General features: G+C 46.4%; 1 protein-coding gene across 7 annotated transcripts; it reads left to right on the top strand.

The window, feature by feature from the left end:
• Positions 1-123: 123 nt before the first annotated feature.
• On the top strand, positions 124-22968 carry PHC1 (polyhomeotic homolog 1). 7 transcript variants are annotated; one of them, XM_029955966.1, is made up of 17 exons: positions 135-211; positions 1489-1497; positions 3109-3266; positions 4596-4706; positions 5485-5565; positions 6303-6452; positions 7047-7202; positions 12965-13226; positions 13308-13460; positions 15336-16117; positions 17103-17250; positions 17500-17711; positions 18296-18410; positions 19730-19838; positions 20068-20218; positions 20669-20900; positions 21984-22968. In XM_029955966.1, the coding sequence occupies exons 2-17, from the start codon at positions 1494-1496 to the stop codon at positions 22136-22138; spliced, it is 2979 nt and encodes a 992-aa protein (XP_029811826.1). In that variant the 5' UTR covers positions 135-211; positions 1489-1493; the 3' UTR covers positions 22139-22968. The 7 variants fall into 7 exon arrangements, with proteins under 7 accessions (XP_029811825.1, XP_029811826.1, XP_029811824.1 ...); XM_029955964.1 differs by having other exon boundaries at positions 7071-7202; positions 12965-13460; XM_029955962.1 differs by having other exon boundaries at positions 12965-13460.
• The last annotated feature ends 214 nt before the right edge of the window (positions 22969-23182 follow it).

The raw sequence follows: 23182 nt of genomic DNA, 5'->3' as shown, positions 1-23182 counted from the left end.
ACCCGGAGCGGCGGGAGGGGCGGGGAGCCGCGGCCGCGCCGGGCACCTCCCACCCCGCCCTCGGCGCCCCCGCCCCTCCAGGAAGGGGAGGAGGCGAGGGGAACCCGCCGCGGAGGCCGAACGAGCCCCCTGCCCAGCCTGGCGACTGGGGACCCCGGCACATGAGGTGGACGCCCCCCGGGAGCGCTTAGGTGCAGAGCTGGGCGCGAAGGTAACCGGGCGGCCGCGGGCTGGGGAGGGGCAGGACCTCTGGGGGCTTGGCTGCGCGGGGATGTTTCTTGTGCCACCTCCGTGTGTGTAACGCCCCAGGTACCTCCCCCAGTGTCTCTCCCTGCCTACCTCTAGCGCTCAGCTCCGCGGTCCTTCGGCTCTGTGGGTCCAAGTCTTCGTGCTATTCATTTAGCTGCGCTTCACGCCGTCTGTCCGTCACCCTAGTTGCTTCTGACTGCTCGTTTTCTCATTCATTTTTCCTTCTCCGACTTTGGTTCTCCCAGCCAAGCACGCTGTCTAGTAATCTCCCTGCTTTGGATGGTCCGCTTGGTGCCTCAGTCTCCCAATTCCTTGACTTCTGCCTGTCCTTGCCTGGCTCGCTGCTATCAGTAAGCACATTTCGCTGCTCACTTGGGTCAGTTCACTCCTGGCACCTCTTTTTGCGCCCGCCACCCTCGGTGTCTTTGATTCTTCTTTGGAACCTCGCTCTCATCAAGGTTCTGTATACCGAGAGGACCCGTGGCGCTTACTATCCCTATTCTGCAGATCACTTCCATTTCTTTGGCACAATCTTCCCGCAACCACCCGCTTCTCCTGCTCCCTTCATATGCCCCGTACTTTCTACAAGACAGTTTTATGTGTAGGGGAATTTATTCTTTCCAGCTCTTGGTTGGCTCAGTGGGCCCACTATCAGGTCCACTTCACTATCCTTTTCTAGCTCCCTGCCAGAGGTCCCTGCTCCTAACCGAACCCAACCCAACCCATACACACTCAACTGCTACCGTTCATGGTGACCGCAGTTTAGCTATTGTGGAAACCTCTGTGGACCAGCTTCTTGCTCTTGCTCTTGCTGGCACAATTCTGAAAATTTAAATTCACTATGCCTCCCAAACTTTTTGTTGTTTTCGTTTCCCGTATTTAATTTTGCCATCTCAACATTGATCACAAATGAATAGGTTTATGTGGCTGAGATCCGGAAATCCTAGTTTGGATGTCAGTTTCTCCTGATTTTATTACTTAAGCTGGTCCCTTTCCATCTCCATTTTCATCTCACAATCTGAAAAATAAATATTACTAAGACTTCCATTTTGGGAGAGATGAGGGATAGTATAGTTTATTAGCATTTCCCCCTATGAATGAAGGGATTAATGTCTCCTCCAACTAGTAAGAGGGTCTCCTGCCTCCTTAGTCCAGTGAACTGAGTCCATTGATCTGTACAACTATGCCATGCTGCGTCTAATCCTTACCCACTTTTTTTCTTCACATGCTGATAATGAGGATTCATGGGTCTGTATCTGTTTAGTGCTTTGATATTTTGGCGAAAGATGTGGGAGAAGATGACTGGAGTTGAAGTCATTACTCTTATATACTTCTTGAGTCATAGCCATGTTTGCAGTGACATTTGCTATACCTACAAAGATGGGTAGAGTACTTGTGGGATACTGATGTGATCAGATGATACCCCGAATGGAATAATAACAAATCTCCCCAACTCTGTTTGCAAGGCCAAATGGTTTGATTTTATTTACTTTGTTTTGGATGTCATCATTATGATCAGTCCATTTTAATAAAAACTGTTGACAGGCCTTAGCAGAAATTCTGGTTCGATGTGTACATTCCTAAACCGAATAGTGCTTTGCTGACCTAATATTTCCAGGGGCCCGTGCCTCAAAAGTGGAGGACAGTGTCTAGGCTTAACAAAAGAGAAAAAAAAATAAGAATGAACAAAACAACCTCCACTTTATTGTCATTTAGTGCTGTTTATATTTCTTCTTATTTCTTACCTCCTGTCTCGTTGCTTGGTTCTTAGCACTGTTTTCATGGCTTTTTGCAAATTTAATATTGTAGATTCCAGCACATAAATTCTGACTGCTTAAGTCAACCAAAAAGTTGAATCTTACTCTCTTGAAGGTTTTCATTGCTGTGTATTTAATATGTTTAATACATGGGAGTCATTTGTTAAAATGATACAGTACATTCAGCGGTGATGATTTTTCTGCAAATGGAGAAGGGAAAGTGACATGCCCGACGTGTTATTAGTAGTAGCCTGAGCTGGAACCAGGCAGCTATTTGGGCAGTAGACTAGCTCTTTTACCTCCTAGTTTGTTTGTTTTAAGTTTTATTTATTTAAGTAATCTCTGCACCCAGCATAAGGCTCCGAAGTCATGACTTGATGCATGATTCAAGAGTCGCATGCTCTTCTGAGTGAGCCAGCCAGGGGCCCCTCTACCTTCCAGTTTTCTGACTTTCCATGATGCATGTATCGTATCTGTAACTTAAGCCCCTCCTCCATAAAATGAGGACGATGAATAGTCAAACCAAATGACACTGTCTGTCACAGATTTTTGTTTGTTTGAGGAAGTAACATGTGTTAATGTAAAGACTTGATACTTACTAGGACTACTTGAACCTCAGAAAACCTTTCTACAGTGATAATATGGGGATAATCCTGCTTACCTTCAAGCCCTGTGAAAAATGGAGATGAAGAGCCTAGTTGGTGAGAGGAGGCCCCTGGTGGCTTCTCAGTGCATGACCATTGTTAAGAAGATGCTGATAATGATGTTGCAAATGAAGATAAAAAGGAGATAACTTTAAAGTGGGACTACTTTAAACTGTTAAAGAATGTTAAGGGAATGTGAGGTAGCCTTAGCATTAGGAGGCTTAAATTCTAGCCATTTTATATTTAATGACAGTCCCTAGGGAAGATGTAAAGGTTTGAGACCCTGCATAGCTTCAGTTGTAAGCATGTATTGTAGATTTGGTAATTCTAAAAAAACGAAACCCAAGGAATCATGGCTAATGGAAAGAAGAGGAAGGGTCTTAGGTAACTTGAATGATAACATGAAATCGTAGTGTGAGATCAGGTGTAAATTTTAATCCTTCACTACTTTCCTCTAGGTCTTGAGTCAGAGCGTGGGCTTTGGGAACCCTGGACCAGTATCATGGAGACGGAGAGCGAGCAGAACTCCACCTCCACCAATGGGAGCTCCAGCTCTGGGGGTAGCTCTCGGCCCCAGATAGCCCAGATGTCGCTGTATGAACGGCAAGCAGTGCAGGTCAGGCTCAGCTCTGAGGGGCTGTGATCTGTGAGCCTCAGTTTGGGGTAGGCAAGGGTACTGGGGGAGGATTGCTCGGAGTTCCTTTCCAGTGAACTGGGGCAGTAGGATTAGGTGACGACTAATGCCCCTCCCAGCCCTGAGAATCTTAGGAGTTTATAACAGTTTGACCAAACAATCAGAGAATGAGATCTAGTCTTAAACCTTGGATTTTTTAATATCATTCAGCTCATATAGCTAGATTCTGACTACCCGTTTCTCTTCATGGGTGGTCAGGTTTTTAATCTCTGGTCTTTCTTGTAAATCAGCCCCTTAGAGTTTTATTTTTAGGCAAATAGTAAATTCCGCATTTAAAAAAATCTTGTGAATGGGGCATTTTACTTAAAACATCTTGGTTGCTAGAATAACTATGCACTTCATAAGAATAGTTCTAATTATTAAAAATAAGAATACAGTAATATCCTAAGGTTAATACTAAAACTGCATTACCATTATCATCCTTATAATGCCTGTTATCTGAAAACTTTACCTAATAGAATCTTTCACAAGCCACCATTTACTCTATTTTTCATCATTTTCAATTGCTTGGGGCTCTGTCACCTTTTTTATATCCCTAGAATAGGGTCCTTTATTGTTTCTTTTCTTTATTTCTTCTTCTTTATTTTTATTTTATTTTTTTAAAGTTTATTTATTTTGAGAAGGCGGGGAGGGAGTGGGGGAAGGGGAGAGAGTTAGAGAAAGAATCCCAATCAGGCTCTGCACGACCTGCGCGCAGGGCCTGACACGGGGCTCAATCGCTGAAACCAAGTATCTGTCGGATGTTCAGCTGACTGAGCCACCCAGGGACCCCTTTGTTATTTTTTTATAATTAAGCTCTACGTCCAATGTGGGGCTTGAACTCAACCCTGAGACCCAGAGTCACATGCTCTACCTACTGAGCCAGCCTGGTGCCTCTTCTTCTCTGCATATTAATTGACATCCCATGTGTCTTCAACTTGTCTAGCCCTCTAGTTCTTTTCCTTAGTATAGCTTGCATCTCCCATTCCATTCTGGGAAGTAAGAGTTCGCATGCATTACAGTGCTTTACTTTTCTTTATATACAAGACTAGAGCGTGGCAGCATGAATTGTTCCTCCACTTTTTGAAGACCATGTGAACTTACTCATTTGCCGATAAAAAACGGACAAACGAGGTGCTCAGTGATTTAGCCACGCTCCCCCTCTTCTTGTGTGTCTCTTCTTCCCAAGTGTCCCTTTCAGGACTTGCAGTCATTTGCATAGGATAGGGGTTAGAAGTCTGCTCAGGGGTTGATCCTCTCCTTTTCCTCCAGGCTCTGCAGGCCCTGCAGCGGCAGCCCAATGCTGCTCAGTACTTCCACCAGTTCATGCTGCAGCAGCAGCTCAGCAATGCCCAGCTGCATAGCCTGGCTGCCGTCCAGCAGGTGAGAGGTCAGCAGCCAGCTGGCCTGAGAGGGAGGGGGTAGGCGCTCCAGGTGGGTAGGGGCATACTGCCTCATCCTGAGTCTGGCCGGAGACCATGTCTTTTCTGTCCCCCTGCCCTCCTGGAGGAGGATGACGGGACCTTAGTGTCTGGGGTTGCGGTAGGAACCGGGACACAGTGGCTGCATTCTCCCAACTGCACTGTTCAGTATGGTGGCCAGAAGCCATGGGTAGCTGGGGGGCAATCAGTATGGCTGGTCCCAATGGTAACGTTGTGGATTTTAAAGCCTTTGCATTAAAAAGAAATGTAAACTTTCTGAGGAGTTTGTTTCCATTGGTTATATGTTGAAGTGAGATCTATTGGCTTAAATAAAATCACAGTTGCTTTCTCTTGTTGCTTTTCACTTTTTTAAAAGCAGGCGTGCTAGAAAATTATTTATGTGTCTTGCATTGTATTTGTGGACTAGACCTAATGAGCAGAGCCAGAGCGACTCATGATATGACCTGATCAAAGGTTTTTCTTCCACTGAGAAGAAAGTGGGAGGAAGAGAACAGATTACCTGATTGCCTTCAGGGGGAGGGTTATGTGGGAGTTACTAGGTTAGCATATGTAGTAATGCCAGCCTTACCGGGATAGCGAATATACGAATATGTTTCCTTGCTCTGTGGTAGAGTCTCTGGGTTCTTATCTGAAATCTTGATTACACTTTGTCCTGGTGATGCGAAGTTTCAGTCTTTTCCTTCATTGTCTCTGCTCTCATTTCCTTTCCCCTCGAGCAGGCCACAATTGCTGCCAGTCGGCAGGCTAGCTCGCCAAACAGCAGCAGCGCACCACAGCAGACCACCACCACCCAGGCCTCGGTGAGTACTGCTTCTCCCAGCTGAGCAGCGCTCTGCCCGGGGTCTTTGTCTCCGGGTCACACGGCTTTGTGCAGCTAATTGGAGAGTGCTGATGATTGAGCCGTCAGTGGTATTTATTGCTCTTATGTAGATAACGTTAGTAAAAGGGAAATAACTGACTCAAATCTATATAGGAATCCAAATGAGGAGGTCTAAGATAGGAGGAAGAGTCATTGGGGGGAGAAGAGGAGATAACCAGGGAAGGGACTAATTCCCGAGAAGTGAAGTCTGTTCCATTTTATTTTTTTTCAAATTTTTAATGTTTATTTATTTTTGAGGCAGGGGGTAAGGGGTATAGAAAGAGAAGGAGACACAGAATCTGAAGCAGGCTCCACGCTCTGAGCTGTCAGCACAGAGCCTGACGTGGGGCCCAAACCCATGAACCATGAGATCATGACCTGAGACGAAGTCAGATGCTTAACCGACTGAGCTACCCAGGTGCCCCAAGTCTGTTCCATTTTTGTTCTTTTTCCCTCCCAGCTGTTAATGCTGGTGGGTAGGGACTGGGTTCTTTACTTTGGTAATACCCTACAGTAGCCAGGGTGACGGTTATGGATAGGAAGGTATTGTTCATTTCCCCCGGCTCTGAAAAATGGGATATTCCACTTTTGACTGTGTTACTCTGAATTTGTCCGTGATGTGTATTTCCTTTTACCTCTCCCAAAGCCTTAGTCCTGGTTCCTTTCTGTACCACGCAGATCAATCTGGCCACCACGTCAGCCGCCCAGCTCATCAGCCGATCCCAGAGCGTGAGCTCTCCCAGTGCTACTACTTTGACCCAATCTGTGCTACTGGGGAACACCACCTCCCCACCTCTCAACCAGTCCCAGGCCCAGATGTATCTACGGGTAAGCCACAAACACGACCACCATTGTTGCGGGGGCATAATTGCTAATGGCCCCGGCAAAGACCTGAATGAAAGCTATTTTATTTAACTGTGGTTACCTCGATATGTTAACACATGCTGATCTGTTTCCTAGGCCGTCCTCACTTCTAGAATTGATGCTCAGTATTCCTAGGTAGCCTGCAGATTATGTTGAGATCCTAAGTTCGCCTCAATATTTGACTGAAGTAGTGTCACACATAGTCCAGTCCTTAAACCTGTGGCTCCAGGACACAAATTCTAAGGGTTATCTCTCAGCCTGTCTGCTTACTATACACATAAATACTTGTTCTGCAGTCCTCGTTGTCTGCTCTTCTTTGATGTTTGACTCTTTGATATCAGTCTGTAGTTTTATATACATTCTAGGTTTCCTTCTGGATGGTTCATCGCGTATGGAGAATAAGGGGCTCCTGGGTTGGTGTGGAAAGGGGCAGGGCTTAGCAGTTTCGTATCTTCTGTTTATTTTGTCTTGTGGTCCTTCCCTTCCATTTCTTCTGTCTTTCTTCTCTTCCTCTTGCTCTCTTTCCTTTGCTCTTCCTCTTCCTCCTCTCCTTGCCAGCCACAGCTGGGAAACCTATTGCAGGTAAACCGGACCCTGGGCCGGAATGTGCCTCTAGCCTCCCAGCTCATCCTGATGCCTAACGGGGCGGTGGCTGCGGTCCAGCAGGAGGTGCCATCTGCTCCGTCTCCGGGAGTTCATGCAGATGCAGATCAGGTCAGTGGCAACCACTTGACCTGGGGACGGGCCCTGGGGAGGATGAGGGGACGACCACAGGCCAGGGCCCACCCTGCTGCCCCATTACTACTTCTTAGAGTCCTTGTTTTTTCTCCCCTTTTCTGAATTTCTGTAGAGCCGGAATCCCTTATAAAGCTCCTGAGTTGTTTGAGTGAGGAAGGGAGGTAGATTGGACTGAAAGCAGCCAATCTGGGGAGCCTGTAGATTTCCTTACATTCTTTTAGCCCTCTGTGGCTCAGTTTCATTCAGGAAGTCTTAATTCTCTTTCTGTGCTGTATTCTCTTAAAGAGAAGGGAATTTTACAGTTAGGTAGATGTCAAGCCGGCTTGGCTGAGTGGCTGGAAGCACGTTTGATTCCTTCTCTTTATGAGTCGCCGTAGCTGCCTGCTTTCAGCAGTGTTTCTACTCGCCAGTGCCCAGCAAGGTCTTCCTCACCGTTGCTTCCCATGCTGTATCCCCAAATATGTATAGGTATTTTGAGCCTGAAGATTTTGCTTCTTGTGGATGCAGCACAAATTGGGATCTCATAGTCACTTTTTTCATTCTCTTAGTTTGTCAGCAGGTAAATATTGAGCTTGAGTTCTTTATACTGATGGGCTCAGATATATACCAGGGACTTTAGAAGATTGAAAAGAAACAAGTCAGGTCTTCAAAGGTCTTAGTGAACAAAGAAGTGCAAAGTCAGTGGTATTAACTTGGAGTGACCCATGAGTTTAGAGGTGAGTTGGCTGCATTCCTTCTCGGGACTTTTGGGGATACACGAGCAGCTTCTTGAAGGATGGGTAGGATTTGATTCGGGGTAAGAAGAAAACTGGAGCGAGAACAGTATATAGAAAGGCATAACTCCTATATGTGCCTGAGTTGGGGATGAGGGGATACAGTGGAGACCACAGACCTGCTGGCAGAAAAGGTCATTGGTAGGGAGAAGTCTGAAAGCTAAGTAACTTCACAGATAGCTGGGGTTGAACAGCACGCTAACAGGATAAGGACAGTACTTTGGAAAGCATTGTCTAGAAACATGTGCCTGGAGAAGAAAGAGAAATTAAGGAACCTAGTAAAAGATTCCTGGGAGTTGTTTTGTTGCTAGGGTAAGACCTTTGTTATAGGCTGTGGTGACAGCAGTGGGGCCCAACGATGAGGTTGCATCTGGTTCCGTATCCTGTTCATTCATTTATCCATCTACTTATTCATCAGCTATTTGAGTGTCAGTATGTGGAGGGGCAGATTAGTGGTTGAAGATGTGAATCTGATATTTGGGTCAGATTGTAAGTCCATGACTTATTGTGTGACCTGGGCAAATGACCTTGCATCTTTTTGCCAGCCGCTTCCTATATAAAATAGCTATTGTTAAATTCCTACCTCAGGTTGTGTTGAGGATTAAATGAGTTGTAGGTTTTAAGGGCTTGAACAGTGCCCAGACATGGTGAGTGTTAAAGAGTGTTGGCTGTCATTCCTGTGTATCAGACATTCTCCACCTTGTGTTTCCAAGAAATTCAGGAACACTGGACTGTTAGGGATTACAAATCATGGAAGCACCAGACACTAAACAAAGAATCACCTGGATGGTTTGATAATTGCTTCAAGAGAAAAGTACAGATTGCTCTGAAAACAGAAAGAGACCTAAATTTAGCCTTGGGATTGGGATGTAGAGCAAGAAAGTTGCCTTTGAGGAGGGGACCTTTAAATTGGGTGTCTGGTGAAGACCTGGAAGGAGAGTGGTGAAGACTCGTGAAACCTTGTGTCCAAAGACCCTTTAAATCCAGAGAGGAGGGAAGGAGCTTTATATATTGGAGGAACTAAAAGAAGACCCGAGTTCCTGGAGTTTGGTAAAGGGGGATGGAGACGGTACTGGAGAGGTAGGAGCCTTGGGGACGGTGTTTAGGGTTTTGGGCTTTATGTGAAGGGTGAGGGGATGCTATGGAAGGATTTGAAGCCTGGAAGTGACGTGGAGAGATTTGAGGTTTGTTCATTTGTGTGTTTAAAGATTATGTTGGCTCCTTGGTGGAGAGTAGACGGAACTGGTGGCAGTGTGAGTATAGGGAGACAACAGCGATAGGACGCTTTAGGGGAACGATGGTGTTTGGATTAGGCAGTAGCAAGGGAGATGGACAGAAATGAATAGATTTGAGGAACAACTTAGAAGATTATTGAAATAGGAAAATTGATTCAGTGGATGGGGGCGGGGGAGTTGAGGGAGGTGTCAGAGTTAAGGTCTGACGCTGCAGTGAGATGGCTGCTCGTGCTACTTAGGAGATGAAGGATGTTGGAGAAGTGGATTGAGGGTGGAGTTCACTTTTGGGTATGTTGACTTGGATGTCTTTGGGAGTGACTGGGTCACTAGGAGGTCAGCAGTTTTATATATCCAGTGCTTGAGCTTAGAGGGGAGGTCTGTGAGTTGGAGATAAACACTCAGGAGGAGTATGCACGTAGTGCATTTGGGATTGCTTGGGAAAAGTTATGGGTTGACCAGAGAAAAGCCTTTAAAGATGGAGCCCTGAGGATTAGGATGGTTCTAAAGAAAATGGAGCCATTCAATTTCTAAAGTGATGCCAGTGATGGACTGCCAAAGGAGAGTAGGAAAGAGTGACAGAGAAACAGGAAAATTTGGCTTGTGTAGTGTCATGAAGATAAGGGAGCACAATGTTAGAAGGAGTGGTGAGAAGTCCTCTGTCAAATGCAGTGGAGAGGGCCAGACGGATAGAATCACTAACACGGATCGAGAACCATTTCAGCGGAGTTGGGGGCATCGAAGTCAAAGTGGTGTGATTTGAGGGATGGCCAGATAGTGAGAATAAATGCAGTGTCTGTAAATGATTACTACCAGTTTAGCACTCATAGGAAAGGAAGATGAAGCTGGGGTTGGGAGAGTGGGGTTCGGTTGTGGTGATGGAATGGAAAGGTTGAAGAGACAGGAAGGAATTGAGAGCAATATCTCCTTGAGAAGGAGCCCTGAGTGTAGCGAAGGATTCGATAGGAGGGAGGCTAGACGGGAGAGCAGGGAAGAGGAAGTGGTGGGTGTTTATGAGGGGGATGTATAGATTTGGTGATAGAACTCATGAAGTGTGCTCATAGAATGGTTTTCTTGTCTTTGCAGGGGTGAGGAGGAAGAGGGAGAAGAGCAGATGGTTCTGAGGTGTATAGGGAGACCAGGACAGTTTTAAGTAGCCATCCGTTATGGAAAGCTGATTAGAAAAAACTATAAAATTGCCCCAACACCCAATCCTGATGATTCTTGTAAATCTCTTAACATCTATCACTTCTTTACTGCTTGCCTGAACTCAGGTTCTTCTTATTTATCTGAATTACTGTACTAGTTTTCTAATTGGTCTCTTGACTTCAGCCTTATCTACCTCTAAGCATCTTCCATAGTACTATCACAATACGTTTCTTTCTTTTATTTATTTATTTTTTTGAGAGAGAGAGAGAGCGAGAGCATTCATATGTATGGGGAGGGGCAGAGGGAAAGCTGGAGAGAGAACCTGAAGCAGGCTCCATGCCCAGCGCAGAGCTTGACGCGGGGCTCGATCTCATGACCCTGAGCCGAAATCAAGAGTAGAATGCTTAACTGACTGAGCCACCCACAGGTCCCCAGAATGAAGTTTTTTTTTTAAGTTTATTTATTTATTTTGAGATTTATTTATTTTGCACAAGCAGGTGAGGTGCAGAGAGAAGGAGAGACAGAATCCCAAGCAGGCTCTGTGCCATCAGCACAGAGTCCAGTGCAGGGCTTGAACTCATGAACTGTGAGGTCATGACCTGAGCCGAGATCAAGAGTTAGTTGTTTAACCTATAGAGGCACCCAGGTGCCCCAGAAGAAGTTTTTTAAATAAGAAAATATATGTTGTTACTAACGTTATTTTAAATGGTACTACTGGTAAACCAGGTATGATACATCGTAGTCCTAGGTTCAAGGTGTCCTCTCAGCAATGGTCCATTTATGGCCCACTTTTATGTGTTTACTCAGTAGGTTTTAATGCTGTAATAAGCAATCCTCAGTTCCACCCACTGCCTGCCCCTACCCCTGGTAACAATCATTCTGATTCCTGGGTTCATCTTTCCCTGTGCTCCCTTTTTGATAGTTTGATTGCGCTTGTGTATATTTCTAAAAAGTACTTTTTATTATGGAAAATTTCAAACTTATGTAAAAATAGGAAAAAATATGAATTCCTATGTACCTCCCAACCACCTGCAACATTTATCAACACATGACTTCTAGCCAGAACCCTTCCCTCCATGTATGGATTATTTAGAAGCAAATTCCAGATGCCATTATATATATATGTGTATATATATATATATATAAATTTATTTTGTATGGAAATTTAGAAAGTCTTTGTGTTGTATATAATTTGGGGAGACTACTTTCTTAATAGCTTATTGTCAAAATTCATCCATATTGTCTCATGTCATTGTATTTTATTAATTTTGACTTCTGTGTAGTATTCCATCGTGTGAATATACAATGGTTCTTTTATATTCTGATAACAGTCATTGGGTTGTGTCCAGGCTTTTGTCACCTGTGAATAGTGCTGCTGTGAACATTCTTAGACGTGTCTCCTGGTGTACACACCACGGGTTTCTCCTGTGGAATTCCCGGATTAGAGGCTGTGTAAATGGTCAACTTTATTTATTTATTTATTTTCTTCCAAATTTTAATTTAAATTCTGGTTAGTTAACATTTAGTGTAATATTGATTTCAGGCGTAGAAATATGCCAAACTGTTTTTCCAAGTAGTTGTAGTGATTTACACTTCTGTCAGCGCTATTTAAAAGAATGGTTTCAACTGTAGATTTGTGTCTCTTTATTCTGATTCATGTTCTTGAGTGGCTTCCTGTAATCTCTTGGGTGCTTGTCATTTTTCTCTTCATATTTTGGAGTACTTACTATGTCAGGTACTGTGCTAGGTGCTGGAAATAGAACAATGGAGAAGACAGATAAACTTTGTTTCCGAGCTGAAGTTCAGACTCTCCCAATTGTAATACATCAAGCCCTTCATGATCTGGTACCTTTCTACCTTACCAGCCTAAGCCTACGTTCCTAGCTTCATTTCTTGTCACTCCCTCTACTTCACCCCAAACACAATGGAATATTTATAATTTCCAGAAATGCTATGCTCTTTTTTGGCTTGATGTTCTTACAGATGTTGTTACCTGTATCTTCAAACCTTCGCCTTCACTCTTACCCATTGAGTTCTCAGATCAAACAAAAGACTGTTTTAGGAAGTCTTCCCTCATCTCCTTGGTCTGACTCTGTCTTCCTCCTCTGTGTTCCCATGACAGTTTGTGCATATCTCTGCATCGTGTGATAAGGCTATTGGTGATTTTCTGGTCTTTTCTGGTGGGAAGTATTCATTAAGAGGAGGACAGTGTGTCTTTCATCCCTGCATTTCCAGTATCCAGTGTACAACCTGAAGCATAGTAGGTATTTGGTAGATGCTGAAGGAATGAATGGAGAGGAAAGGGAATGTCTTGAGACATTCTGAAGGAATAAATGAGTGAACTTGCTGATAGGTTTGATAGTAAATGAAGGAAACTGAAAACCAAATGTGATTCGAGTCCCTCCCTGGATGACTGGAAGGACTTCAGTGTCTGTAATTGTAAAGGTGGGGGCTACGAATTTTGAGGGGAGCTGGGGAATATCTGTGGCTACCTTCACTGCTACTGAGTCATCACAGAAATCTTTGACCGTAGTGCCTCCTGTTACCCTTTTTTTCAGCATATCTCTTTCTTCTTATCTTTCAGGTGCAGAATTTGGCAGTGAGGAACCAACAGGCCTCAGCCCAAGGACCCCAAATGCAAGGCTCTGCTCAGAAGGCCATTCCTCCTGGGGCCTCCCCTGTCTCTAGCCTCTCCCAGGCCTCTAGCCAGGCCCTAGCTGTGGCTCAGGCATCCTCTGGGGCCTCAGGCCAGTCCCTAAACCTCAGTCAAGCTGGTGGAGGCAGTGGAAGTAGCATCCCAGGGTCCATGGGTCCAGGTGGAGGTGGCCAGGCACCTGGGGGCTTGGGTCAGTTGCCTTCCTCAGGAATGGGTGGTGGTGGGACCTGTCCCAGGAAGGGCACAGGAGTGGTGCAGCCCTTGCCTACAGCCCAGGCAGTGACTGTGAGTCAGGGAAGCCAGACGGAAGCAGAAAGCGCGGCGGCCAAGAAGGCAGAAGCAGATGGGGCTGGTCAGCAGAATGTGGGCATGAACTTGACACGGACAGCTACACCTGCTCCCAGCCAGACCCTTATTAGCTCAGGTAAGCTTGTCTCCTCTCGTAGTGGCATTATTCCCTCAGAACTTGTTTGAAATCTTCTGAGTACATTTCTTTGCCTTTTTTCCTGCTTCTCTTGGTTCTGGAGTACTGGTAGGAAAGAAAATCACCTCAGCCTTGATAATATTAGTCAGGGAGAGAGGAGGACCAGTAATAGAGCTAGATCTTGCCTGTTTCCACCGAGCAGCAATCAGTTTGCAAACAGTTGCTTTGTCCCCTTCTTAGGCCCTGAGTTTGTCAGTTTACCAACACTACCCATTCATTTGCCCAGGTCTTACTGAATTGCCTACTGTGTTGTAGAAGGTGATACAGATGTGTCCTTTTTTTTTTTTTAAGTTTATTTTGAGAGAGAGTGAGAGAGCGCTAGCGGGAGAGGGGCAGAGAGAAGGGGAGGAGGAGGATCCCAAGCAGGCTCCGCACTGCCCGTGCACAGCCCGACTTAGGGTTCAGTCTTATGAACTGTGAGATTATGACCTGAGCTGAAATCAAGAGTTGGACCCTTAACCAACTGGGCCACTCAGGTGCTTCAGGAATGCATCTTTGAAAAACAGATTTCTTTTCCTCGTGGCACTTAGGATTCAGCTTAAGGGATGACTTCTCCTCTCAGTATTGAATGATGGTTAGTTGGACCAGGGTAGAATGGAGATGGCACAGGGACCTTAGAGCACTTCAGACTAGTGAGCAGAGCCATGGTCTAATATAGTCACCATGTGATCATCTGTATCAATGGTAAGGGTAAAACAAGAATAAAGATTAACCCCAAATCATTTATACTTCTTGTGTTTTTAAAATTGTTTTTCATTTTTTTAAAGTTATTTGAGATAGTGCACAAGCACGTGCACGTGAGTGAGGAAGGGGCAGAAAGAGAGAATCCTAAGTAGGCTCTGCTCAGCGTGGAGCCCGACATGGGGTTTGATCTCACAACAGCAAGATCATGATCTGAGCCCACATCAAGAGTCAGATGCTTAACTGAGCCACCCAGGTGCCGCTCTACTTGCTTTTAGACTGCGGTTAGATACTGTTAGATGTGTGCACCTTACTTGGTAACGTTTATGTTTGCCTGGCTTGTTTCTAGCACTTTAGTCGTTGCTGTATTTGGATAATTTACTTGCAAAAAGTTAGATGTTAATTATCGGCTGTATTACTAGTACCTAGTATTTATATACCATTGTACGTCTATTTCCAAAGGGTTTTTGTCTCACAAACGCTCTCTGGACAATCTGGGAGAGTATGGACTGGGGGTGATTGTCAGCCTCACTTGTGGTGGAGGAAACTGGGGAAAGTCAGAGCTTACAGCTGCTGTTTCTTAAAGACTCATAGGTGGGGACCTAAACTGAGGAGTCTGAAAAACCAAGGCATTCACGGGAAAATGTTGGTATCTTTACCTCTGAGGACATTTATTCTTTCAGTGACTATTAAGTCTTTCTCATGTGCCAGGCACTGGGCTAGGTTCTGGGGATGTAAATAAATGAAAAAAGCAGAGACTCACCCCTTGAGGAATTCAGTCAAACCACACAGAAGATGGGCCAGCCATTCTCCTTTGCGGGTCACACTATCAGGATTTAGCATAGCAAAGAAGATGGAAGTTAGATGGATGCAGGAAATGACCGAGGGCTTTTAAACGATTGGGCAAGCGAGTTCTTTCCTGGAGGTCCTTCCTTCTGGATAGAGATGGTCATGTCCACCCCAGAGGAAGGAGTGTGAGTGAAGTGATCTCTCGGGTCCTTCCGGGGTAGATTTCCATTCACCGTGGGACACTAAGACCAAGTGCACCTTGGAAAGGTGATGTTTACTTTTAATTTGTGACGAGGATTCTTTTCTGCTCCTCCCCTCTGTTCTGTCCCTGGCGCGGTCCTGCAGCCACCTACACGCAGATCCAGCCGCATTCCCTGATTCAGCAGCAGCAGCAGATCCACCTCCAGCAGAAGCAGGTGGTGATCCAGCAGCAAATCGCCATCCACCACCAGCAGCAGTTCCAGCACCGCCAGTCGCAGCTCCTCCACACCGCCACACACCTCCAGCTGGCCCAGCAGCAGCAGCAGCAGCAGCCACCGCCACCTCCGCCACCGCCAGCCACCACTCTCACTGCCCCTCAGCCACCGCAGGTCCCACCCACGCAGCAGGTCCCGCCTTCCCAGTCCCAGCAGCAAGCCCAGACCCTGGTGGTTCAGCCCATGCTTCAGTCTTCATCCTTGTCCCTCCCGCCTGACCCAACCCCCAAGCCCCCCATCCCCATCCAGTCCAAGCTGCCCGTGGCACCTCTCAAGCCTCCTCAGTTAGGGGCCGCCAAGATGTCAGCTACCCAGCAACCACCGCCCCACATCCCCGTGCAGGTCGTGGGCACCCGGCAGCCAGGGTCTGCCCAGGCGCAGGCCCTGGGGTTGGCACAGCTGGCGGCTGCTGTACCTACTTCCCGGGGGGTGCCCGGCACAGGGCAGCCTGGTCAGGCCCATTTGGCCTCCTCGCCACCGTCGTCCCAGGCTCCTGGTGCACTGCAAGAGTGCCCTCCCGCCTTGGCATCTGGAATGACCCTCGCTCCCGTGCAGGGGACAGCGCATGTGGTAAAGGGCGGGGCTGCCGCCACCTCACCTGCAGTAGCCCCGGTACCTGCTGCCTTCTACATGCAGTCTGTGCACCTGCCGGTGAGTGACGGCTCATGGTTTTGCGGGCACTGGCGCCTTTGAGTGGACCTGGGGCTCACTGCAAATAGAGTTTCACGTAGGAGGGGAATAGAAGAGGGGCACCTGGGTGGCTCAGTCGGTTGAGCGTCCAACTCTTGTTTCAGCTGGGGTCACAATCCTGGGATTGTGGGATTGAGCCCTGTGTAGGGCTCTGCACTGAGCATGGAGCCTGCTTGGGACTCTCTCCCTCTCTCACTCTGCCCCTCTCCCCCACTCGCACTCTCTTTCCAAAAAGAATGGAAAGGTTAAGTATCATTTTACCTTCTTTTCTTTCTTGGAAGCCCCATCTCCAAATACAGCCACACTGGGGTTAGGACTTCTGAACCGGGGAGGAGGAGACCACATTCAGTCCATAACAAATACATAATTAATATGTGGGAGTGAGTGAATGCGCATGTGTGAATATGGTATTGCATCAGTTCTGTTAATCATTGTATTTGTTCATCTGTGACAATTACTTGTTACCCGAAAACTTAAAAAGATACTGGTATTTGCTTCTTTGGTAAGAGAAACATTACCAGAAGGTAAAGATACTGGTATTTATTTTTTCTTTTTGTAAGAGAGAGACATTCATGTGTGTAATAATCTGTGCTTCATACTCCTGAGTTTGCTATTGAGTTCATTCTGGTTTTTTGGATCTGTACTAAGTTAAATCAAGAGAGCCTTAATCGTTTAAATGCATCTTTGGAAAAACAACGGTCCTCGGTTGGGCCATAGTGAATCCAGGGTTCTGAGGTCCAGGTCAGAACTAAATGTGACATTTTCTTTTGTCCTGATGTAGAAGATAACACATCTTGGGAATGACCAGGAATTTTCATGTACATGGGGAGTATGCAAATTGGGGAATCTGGAAATAAGTCAATTTTTGCTGACATTATGGGAGTAATTGAGGTTCTTTATCCTTCATTCATAAATCTTGATTTCTTTCCTGTTCTTTACTCTATAGAGCAAACCCCAGACATTGGCTGTCAAACGGAAGGCAGAATCTGAGGAGGAGAGAGACGATGTCTCCACACTGGGTTCAATGCTTCCTGCCAAGGCATCTCCAGTAGCAGAGAGCCCAAAGGCCATGGAGGAGAAAAGCAGTCTTGGAGGTGAGTAACTGACTTGTGCAGTGCAGAGATTTAGAGAAATGTTTGGAGTGAGCTTTGAAGATAAAGCTGGTTCTGTAGATTATGGGAATATGGGCCCAAACTTGGACGAATGAGTAGATCCGACACCAGGGACTCCAAGGTGAATGCTCAGAGGTGAACGTGTATTTTGGAAGACCACACTGGCTTGACTAACAGATGGCTCAGTTCTGTCATCCCCTGTCTGCTCCTTAGTCTGTGTTTGTTTTCCAGAGAAAGCTGAACCGGTGACCGGTGTGAATGCTAATACTCCAAGCAGTGACCTAGTAGCCTTGGCTCCTGCCCCATCAGCACCCCCTCCCACACTAGCCATGGTGTCCAGACAAATGGGTGACTCAAAACCCCCACAGGCCATCGTGAAGCCCCAGATTCTCACCCACATCATCGAAGGCTTCGTTATCCAGGAAGGAGCCGAGCCTTTCCCGGTGAGGGCAGGGCCATATTGTGGGACTTTCAAGTGGGGACTTGGTCTGATTATTGTCTTTCCAAAGTCCACTAAACTCAAAAGTCTCAGAAGTATTTAATTATTTGAGAATGGTTCAGTTCTGTTGTACAGACCGGTTAGTTGTAAAGGAAAAGAACGAAGGGAAGTGGAAAGGAAAGAAGAGGTGTAGACCAGAAAAAATGAAAACATTGGGAAGAGGAGACGAGAAGGAAAAAGCTGTAATGTAGAGCTCTGCAAACTGGGTTGTATAATACTGAAGCAATCTGTGGTGGAGAAGTCCTGGGACTTTTCTAGGGACCCCACAGTTACAGAACCAGGACTAGAACACGTGTATCTGCAACTTTGGACGGAAAAGGACAGCTGAGGTCAAAACCTGTTTTCCAGTGGCTTAGTGGAAAAGAGCCAGTCAGGCACTCTTGATTGTCATGTTGAAAATATTTTCCTAAACCAGACTTGGCTGTTAACTCAGAGAACCAGGCAAAGACGACTGGGGAATGCTGGGGGAAGCTGCGGAGAAGCAGAAAGGAAGGCGGCTAACTTAACCTGCAAACTTGTCTGGCACAGGTGGGCTGTTCTCAGCTACTGAAAGAGTCTGAGAAGCCGCTGCAGACCAGCCTCCCGACAGGCCTGAATGAGAATCAGCCAGGTGGCCCCTTGGGAGGGGACAGCCCATCTGTTGGTAAGTATTAATTTAGAGCCCCATCTGGGGAAGGAGGCTCATGGAGATGTGTTTGGCTCAGTGTACAATAGTAATTATTTAAAGTGGGAATTCTGTGAAGTCCATTCACACCCAGGAACTACAATTAAATACCAGAATGTGTAGAATCACACAAAAGGAGTTCCATAGGATTAGAGCAATTTTTTCAAGCTAGCCTCTTGAATTATTTAGTGTAAGGATAGATTTTTCAAAAGATGATCTAAAATAGGATACTTCTCTGACTTCGGCTCAGGTCATGAGCTCACGGTTCATGAACTCAAGCCCCACATCTGGTTCTATCCTCACAGCTCAGAGCCTGGAGTCTACTTCGGATTCTGCGTCTCCCTCTCTCTCTGCCCCTCCCCTACTTGCTCGCTTTCTCTGTCTCTCTCTCAGAAATAAATAATAAAAACATTAAAAAAAATAAAATTGGATACTTAAAATTTTTTTTCTAGTTATTTATTTTTGAGAGACACAGAGTGTGAGTGTGGAGTGGGGGAAGGGCAGAGAAAGAGGGGGAGAGAGGATCTGAAGCAGGCTCTGCACTGACAACAGAGAGCCTGATGTGGGGCTCGAACTCAAACTGTGAGGTCATGACCTGAGCTGAAGTTGAATGCTTAACTAACTGAGCCACCCGGGTGCCCAGAGTTCTCATATTCTAGATTTTATAATATGCATTGAGGACTCTGTTTACATTTCTCCCACTGCTTTTGTAAACTTTTGTTGGGAGAGGGATCCTTGTATTTTTGAGTAATTAGTTCCTCTGTCCTGTTCTCTAATGCAGTCTTGTCTGAAATCTGAGCGTATATGAATTAGGATAAAGTTAGTCTTTGGGGCACCTGGGTGGCTCAGTTCATTGAGTGTCTGATTCTTGGTTTAGGCTCAGGTCATGATCTCATGGCTCATGAGTTTGAGCCCTGACTCGGACTCTGCACTGATGGTGTGGGGCCTGCTCGCGAGTCTCCCTCTCCCCTCTCTCTGCTTCTCCCCCACTCTTGTGCACGTGCTCTCTCTCTCAAAATACATAAACATTAAAAAAAAATTAAGCAAGAGGCTAAAGCCAGTCATCTAAAATGGAAATAGTCTGTTGTAAGTCCAAAGACTGTGACGTTCCTGAGGGACCCAGCTTTATGGTTTTGGATTTTGGACGTTAGGTTGTAGGGTTTCTGACTTAGGTCATGTAACCCCTTGGGGGCGAACCCTGGGAGTGATTAGAGTGAGCGGGGGGGGGGGGGGGCCTCCCGACGGCCTGAGCAGCAGCAGAACCAGTGCCCACTCTGCAGCGATGCCTTGTTTTCCAGAGCTAGATGAGAAGGCCAATCTCCTGAAGTGTGAGTACTGCGGGAAGTATGCGCCCGCAGAGCAGTTTCGCGGCTCCAAGAGGTTCTGCTCCATGACTTGCGCTAAGAGGTACCACAGGCACCCCCTTCCACCTCCTGCACCAGTTCCTCCATCTGGCAGGCCCCCCCGCTTCCTTCCCTGCGATCATCTCACAGCTGATCGCTTCCCATGGCCTTGCCTGTCTGCTTGCCTGGTCGTCCCCAAGTCAGTTCTGAAAACACGGGTTCACAGTTCATGAAAGGTCACAGGGTTAGTCTTTGTAGCCCCTTTGACATCCCGCGTGTGCCCTGACCCGTAGGTATAACGTGAGCTGTAGTCACCAGTTCCGGCTGAAGAGAAAAAAGATGAAAGAGTTTCAAGAAGCCAACTATGCTCGTGTTCGTCGGCGTGGACCTCGCCGCAGCTCCTCTGACATCGCCCGTGCCAAGATCCAGGGCAAGCGCCACCGGGTGAGCTGCTGGTGCCAAGCCAGCTCCCTTCCAAGTGGTCCTCTTCCCTTCATCCTCCCCTACCCGGCGTTTCCTTCCGCCAAGTGAAAGAGCAGGAGACCAGAACTCGCTTTTGTATTGATTGCATTACCTCACATTCCAACACGTCCTGACCTCTTGTCTTTCACCCGACGACTGGTTCGTGTATCCACTAATCTTTACGTTACATTTGGGAAAACCCAAATTGTCGTAAGAAGGGAGAATCCAGAAAGTGATAGTTTATACTTGAAAGTTACTTGAGAATGGACTGCTGACTCTGGGCATTTGCAAACCAAGTAGTTTTTTCCTTTGTGGTGGTACTAGTTTTCCCTCTATGCCCAGGATTAACTGAAAGCCAAATGGCTGGGGAGGGGAGAGGGAAACCTCACCACCCATGTTCGTGATCTCACTGCTGCGTGATGCTCTCCTTAGGGTCAAGAGGACTCTAGCAGGGGTTCAGATAATTCTAGTTACGATGAAGCACTCTCTCCAACGTCTCCTGGGCCTTTATCTGTGAGAACTGGGCATGGAGAACGTGACCTGGGGAACCCCAATACAGCGCCGCCGACGCCGGAATTACATGGCATCAACCCAGTGTTCCTGTCCAGCAATCCTAGCCGTTGGAGCGTAGAAGAGGTGTATGAATTCATCGCTTCTCTACAAGGTACTGAGGGTTTATCCAGTAGCACCTGGATCCCATACGGGGCTTGTTTCCTTAGGTCATCCCCCAGGGTCCCTTGTGACAGGGAACGTGACTGACTCTGAACAGCAGGGACTTAAGTATGGGTATGAGGAAGGCTCTACTCTTGATCTTTACCCAAGTTACTTGTCCACAGCTTGGCTTCTTAATTTCCTTCTGGGTTGATTGTTCTCGACTGTGTCAGCAGTCTTGCAGCGTTTGATGCTCACTTTCCTATTTGTTACCAATAATTTGTTACCAATAACGTGTCATTTTTATGTGTGATTGTGGTACCTGTCATGGATAGAAGACTTTTTCCACTGAAGGGGCTAGGAATTAAGGGCCATTAACTCCACATTCTTCAAGCAGAATTGTCTATAAGCTACTCTGGAAAAAGGATGGTTGTCTCCAGAAAACAAAATCACCATACCTGTTTTGACATTTGTCTGAATTCTGGGCCCTTCAACAAAAATGCCACAAAGTCTCTGAACTTTTCATTTTTTTGCTAATATAAAAGAAAACCTATAGATCTTGCTCCTTTCTTTTCCTCCCTCCTCAAGCTGTTTGAATGAAGTTATTTCTATGATTGGACAACTTTGTCATTGTCCCTTTAGCTAGGATTTCTTAAATGTTTGTTTTTGAGAGTAAAAGAGACAGAGAACGTGAATGGTGGACAGGCAGAGGGAGAGAATCTCAAGCAGTTTGAGTGCTGTGTGTGCAGAGTCAGATGTGGGGCTTGAACTCAAAACCCATGAGATCTTGACCTGAGCTGAAATCAAGCTGGATGCCCCAAGGCTTTTTGTTTTCATCTTTATTTTTAAATTTTTATTTAAAAATCTTTTAACGTTTATTTATTTTTGAGAGACAGAGAGAGAGGGAGACACAGAATCTGAAGCAGGCTCCAGGGGCAGGGGCTCGAACCCCTGAACCGTGAGCTTGTGACCTGAGCTGAAGTTGGAGCTTAACCAGCTGAGCCACCCAGGCACCCTCGTTTTCATCTTAGTTTCTCCCTCCTGTCCTCTGGGGCTACCATGCCTTTTCATACGTATGCCCACCATTTCCTTCTAGGCTGCCAAGAGATTGCAGAGGAGTTTCGTTCCCAGGAGATTGATGGACAGGCCCTTTTATTACTTAAAGAGGAACATCTCATGAGTGCCATGAATATCAAGTTGGGCCCTGCCCTCAAGATCTGCGCCAAGATAAACGTCCTCAAGGAGACCTAAGGTGGCCCTCTTGCACAAACGAGCCGAAGGCAGACACTCTCCACTGCCCAGGTCCTAACCTGGTGCCAGCAGACTTCACAGGGAAGAGAGAGCTGCTCCAATTATGTAAATCTTCTGTAGAGGGGATTACTAAGACAGGGAAGAAAAGTGCAAGGACTGGTTGCTGGTGCTACATGGCGGCAGCTGTGACATTTTTCTCTGGGTTCTACCTTCATTTTTAAACATTACAGTTCTTGCTTTTCTCACTTGCCCTGATCCAATCTTTATAAAAGAGGCAGTCTAGAGAAGTAGGACTGCTCCGCCTTATCCTGGAGTGGAGTATCTAGCCAGGGTCTCAACCCTCCAAGAGGAGGAGGGGACAGTGTGATGAGGTCAGGAAATGCCCCTGCACCGGGAGAGAGAGGTTGGGATTTTCCTAGCTTGTGTGACGCAAGCGGCAAAACCCGGCACCCGCTCTCTTCCCTCCGGACCTCCCTGCCGCGGCCCAGCGTCGCTGTCGTCGCTCCCTCAGTGCTGGCCACGTTCTCCTGCGTTCACAGCAGGGTCACCAGCCTGTGCAGAGACTTGGCATCATTCTGATCCGCTGCAGGGATGAAAGTGTCGGGCACACGTGTGGCGGTCATTCATTCCGCATCCCCGTGCTCCCCTCATTTTATCTGTGTCTTCTACCCCACCTTTTCAGTTCCAACTCTGCTCTGTCCTATAGCTTTATTCAAACAGGATTGTGTGGGGCTGAGGTCAGGAGTATAAGTACCTGCCTTAGGCGCTATTCCTTATACAACAAAAATATTAAATATTTTTTCCTCCTCAGTAAAAGGATAAAAATTGGTCTCAGTTGTCTCTTACTCCATTCTGGGGTCTCTGCCTTCTTCTTTCATACAAAAGACAAGGGCAAGTTTTTTGTTTGTTTTTTTAATCTTTTAAGTGTTTTTGTACAAAAGAATGTAGTTTCCTTATTATTATTTTTTTTTTGCATTTTTAAAACACCAGTGTGGGGGAGGGATGCAAAGTAACAAAAAAGATGTTTTTGTAACATTATTTTCC

This window comes from Suricata suricatta, chromosome 10 (genome assembly GCF_006229205.1).
Source record: "Suricata suricatta isolate VVHF042 chromosome 10, meerkat_22Aug2017_6uvM2_HiC, whole genome shotgun sequence".
Taxonomy (NCBI): Eukaryota; Metazoa; Chordata; class Mammalia; order Carnivora; family Herpestidae; genus Suricata; species Suricata suricatta.
The sequence above is the reverse complement of the archived record's forward strand: the minus strand, read 5'-3'. Positions and strand labels throughout refer to the sequence as shown.